The sequence below is a fragment of the Carlito syrichta genome, unplaced genomic scaffold, assembly GCF_000164805.1.
Source record: "Carlito syrichta isolate Samal-C Ts95f unplaced genomic scaffold, Tarsius_syrichta-2.0.1 Scaffold314735, whole genome shotgun sequence".
In the NCBI taxonomy this organism is placed as follows: Eukaryota; Metazoa; Chordata; class Mammalia; order Primates; family Tarsiidae; genus Carlito; species Carlito syrichta.
The window spans coordinates 105,376-109,965 of record NW_007258831.1 but is presented as its reverse complement, the minus strand read 5'-3'; the positions used below and the strand labels follow the sequence as shown (position 1 = coordinate 109,965).

The window sequence follows — 4,590 nt, the reverse complement described above, 5'->3', positions numbered from 1 at the left end:
TACCATGCCCGGCTAATTTTTTATTTATTGTAGAGACGAAGTCTTGCCAAGTTGCCTGGGTGGGTCTCAAACCTGCGGGCTCAGGCAGTCCACTTGCCTTGGCCTCCCAAAGTGCTGGGATTACAGACTGAGCCTCTGAGCCTGGCTGCCTTTTTAAAAAAATTGGATCACGTTTTCTTAGTTACTTTGATACTTTGTGATTCTAGTGAGAGTTTGTTCAAGTAAAAAACAGCTACTTGGCCAGTTTGGTAGCTCAGCCTGTAATCCCAGCACTTTGGAAGGCCGAGATGAGTGGATTGTCTGAATCTGCGGGTTCAAGACCCACCTGGGCAACTTGTCAAGACCTCATCTCTACAATAAATAAAAAATGTACCAGGTGTGGTAGCGTGCGCCTGTAGTTCCAGCGACTTGGAAGGCTGAGGCGGAAAGATCGCCAGATCCCAGCAGGACAAGGCTGCGATGGCCAAGAGTGTGCCACTGCACTCCAGCCTGGGTGACAGAGTGAGACTCCAACTCCAAAAAACCCAATAAACAAAAAAACAGCTATTTATTCTAGCCTTTATGTAACAGCTTTGTACAGGGGAAAACTGACACGATTCATTCATGCTAACCGTTCTGGGAGGATGTGCTGGCACATAATGTCTTTTGTGGACTATTGTGTGTATTTTTTGTTTAAAAGTCCTCAATAACTTTTTTAAAAATTAAGAGCATTTAATTTTTGCTTTTCTTGGTCAATGTCATGGGCACTGGTCTCTCTTTGGTAGTAAGCATTCAACTTTGTTGTCAGAGGGCCCAGCCTGTCATTTCAACTATATCTCAATTGTCTTCATTACTACATATTAAAGGGATCAACATGCCGTCTGTAAATAGCCCCAGAGTAATCTAGAACTTTAGACATGTGTTCCTCTGTTTTCATTTCTTTGTTGCCTGAGAAACAAATAGAAAGTGTAAAGTTCTTTTCTAACTGCAGTGTGGTACTCAAATGTAACAAATATTTTCTTCTATATATGACTGTTCTTCCTTTTGTGATCACCAGGGGTGCTGCAAATTCAACTCTTTGTTCACCCTAATGTATTTAAGTTAATATATTAATAGAGAAAATTGAGGATTTGGGTTCTTGATTTAACTGTCTCAGCTATTGTTTGTTATATTAGATTTATAAAATATGTTCACCTGATTCTAGTAATTAAAATTTTTTGATATCTTTCAGATGCGCATTCTCATTACACACAAGGCCTCTTGACAAAGCATTGTGTAGAAAATGTATTCCAAAAAGCGATACTGAGACAATATGGAAGCTGTGATCTTGATAATTTGCACTTAAGAAGCAACTGGAAAAGTCTGGATAAAGGTAAAATGCAAAACAAAAGCTATAATGCTTATATCCAATGTCCGACAACTAACCTTAATAAAAATTTGACTGACAAAGGAGATGAAGAACATAGAACATCTCAAGAAAAACTTCTATTGATGTCAGCTGCATGTACAGAACCGCGGGTTTCTGTAAGCAAACATCAATATCAATTTATGAAGTATACCTTTTGTAATAAGACTCAGGGGAAAAAAAGAATAATTTGCTCTGGAGAAAAGCTTCACAAATGTAAAGAGTGTGGGAAATCATTTGCTCATGTATCAAGTCTTAATGTGCATAAGAGAGTTCATACTGGAGAGAAACCTTACAGATGTAAAGAGTGTGGCAAAGCTTTTGCTCATTCCTTCAGTGTCAATGTACATCAGAGAATTCATACTGGAGAGAAACCCTACAAATGTAAAGAGTGTAGCAAAGCCTTTGCTTATTCATTCAGTCTTAATTTGCATCAGAGAATTCATTCTGGCGAAAAACCTTACAAATGTAAAGAATGTGGCAAAGCCTTTATTCAGTCTTTACACCTTAAACAACATCAGCGAATGCATACTGGAGAAAAACCCTACAGATGTAAAGAGTGTGGTAAGGCGTTTACTTATTCCTTCAGTCTTAACGTGCACCAGAGAGTTCATACTAGAGAGAAAGTATACAAATGTAAAGAATGTGGCAAACTTTTTATTCAGGCTTTGCATCTTAAACAGCATCAGAGGATGCATACTGGAGATAAACCCTACAAATGTAAAGAATGTGGCAAAACTTTTTACTTTAGTTCAGACCTTTTTCGACATCAGAAAATTCACACTGGAGAGAAACCTTACAGATGTAAAGAGTGTGGTAAATCCTTTATTAAGTCAACACAACTTAAACAGCATCAGATAATGCACACTGAAGGAAAACTTCACAAATGTGAAGAATGTGGCAAAGTGTTTGCTTGTTCCTTAGGTCTCAAAGTGCACCAGAGAATTCATACGGAAGAAAAACCCTACAAATGTAAAGAGTGTGGGAAATCTTTTACTTATTCCTTAAGACTCAGTGTACATCAGGAAATTCATACCAGAGAGAAACCCTATAAATGTAAAGAGTGTGGGAAATCTTTTGCTTATTCCTTACGTCTCATTGTGCATCAGAGGATTCATACCGGGGAGAAACCCTACAAATGTAAAGAGTGTGGGAAGTCTTTTGCTTATTCCTCAAGTCTTAATGTGCATCAGAGAATTCATACTGGAGAGAAACCCTACAAATGTAAAGAGTGTGACAAGGCCTTTGCTTATTCCTTAAGTCTCAATGTGCATCAAAGAATTCATACTGGAGAGAAACCCTACAATTGTGAAGAATGTGGCAAAGCTTTTAGCTTGATATCATACCTCACTAAACATAAACGAATTCATACTGGAGAGAAACCCTACAAGTGTAAAGAATGTGGCAAAGCCTTTTATTGTAGTTCATACCTTAGTAAACATCAGGTTATTCACACTGGAGAGAAACTTTACAAATGCAAAATATGTAACAAATCTTTTACTCGCTCTTCATATCTTAATGTGCATCAGAGAATTCATACTGGAGAGAAACCCCACAAATGTAAAGAATGTGGCAAAGCCTTTGCTCAGTCTTTTTACCTTAAACAACATCAGAGAATACATACTGGAGAGAGACCTTACAAATGTAAAGAGTGTGGCAAAGCCTTTTATTGTAGTTCAGACCTTACTCAGCATCAGAAAACTCACACAGGAGAGAAACCTTACAAATGTAAAGAGTGTGGCAAATCTTTTGCTCACTCCTCAAGTCTTAATGGGCATCAGAGGATTCATACTGGAGAGAAGCCCCACAAATGTAAACAATGTGGCAAAGCTTTTATTCAGTCTTCACAGCTTACCCAACATCAGAGAATACATACTGCTGAGAAACCCTACGAATGTAAAGAATGTGGTAAATTCTTTTCTTACTCCTCAAGTCTTAATGTGCATCAGAGAATCCATACTGGCGAGAAACCCTACAAATGTCAGCAATGTGGCAAGGCCTTTTATTGTGGTTCACACCTTACTAAGCATCAGAAACTTCATACTGAAGATAAAGCCTACAATTGTAGCTTGTCCCAAAGCCTTTTACTTTAATTCGGACATTGGTAAATGTCAGAAAATTCATACTGAAGAAAATTACCACAGACATCAAGCATATAGTAGATCATTTCTTGTGTCTTACTGTGCATCAGAGAATTCATACTGGAGTAAAACCCTACAAGTTTAAAAACTGGGAAAGCCTTTATTCAGTTTTCACACCTTAAACTTCAGAGAATGCCTACTGTGAAAAACAAACAAAAAACCCTACATATTAAATCATTTAAGTGGGGCTCAACCCTTACTTGACAGAAGATAATTTGCCCTAGAGAAATATAGATATAATAAATGTGGAAACCATTTTTCAAATACAAAATTCAGAAATCACTGTAGAATTTGTAGATAAACATTGGACTTGCAATAACTGTGAGGATGTATTTAATCAAATCTCAAGCTAAATTGGTTACTGGATTTACATGAGGAAAGACTAAAGTGCATACACTTTATTCCACAGGATAACCTAAAGTCATTGCAGTTAGATTTATTTGCTTATATGTTTTATTGGAGCAAGAACATTGATGCTTGGGCAGATGTAATTATGTTCAGTGAATATTTTATTTTTATTGACAGTATTGGAGTTTTTAGAAAGGCAAATATTGATATATTTCAACTCTCATCAGTTCAATGGCTGTGCCTTAATTTCTAGTGTTTATATAAAATGTGGTCTATTTTTCTTACAGCAAAGATATGAGAGTTTATTGCATATTAGGTGAACATTAATACTCATTTGTTAATGAAAGATTATGACAAATGTAAAATACATGAAGAAAATCTGAAGAAAAATGCTCTTTATTTGAATTAAATAAAGGAATGCATGCAAGGATATGGTATGTGCTCAGGATATTATTCTATATAAAGTAAGAGGAATACAGGAATATTTTAAACTCTTGAATTAAATCATTTTGTCAATTGCCTCTCCCCTGGGGTGGGAGAGAGGAGTGGGTAAAGGTTGAAAATCTACCTACTGGTAACAAGTCCAGCACCTGGGTGATGGCCTCAATAGAAGACCAGTTCCCACCATCTCATGATATACCTATGTAACAAACCTACACATGTATACCTTCAATCTCAAAGAAAATTTTTTAAAAAGAAAAGTACTGGTCAGTTAAC

At 36.7% G+C, this 4,590-nt stretch overlaps 1 protein-coding gene across 1 annotated transcript in view; it reads left to right on the top strand.

The window, feature by feature from the left end:
* Positions 1-4,362, top strand: part of LOC103274355 (zinc finger protein 595-like) — a 35,907-nt gene extending 31,545 nt beyond the window's left edge. Inside the window, exons 5-6 of the mRNA XM_021719469.1 lie at positions 1,211-1,972; positions 2,309-4,362. Coding sequence (XP_021575144.1) covers positions 1,211-1,972; positions 2,309-3,477 — 1,931 coding nt within the window. The 3' untranslated portion in view covers positions 3,478-4,362. The remainder of the gene's footprint in view (positions 1-1,210; positions 1,973-2,308) is intronic.
* The last annotated feature ends 228 nt before the right edge of the window (positions 4,363-4,590 follow it).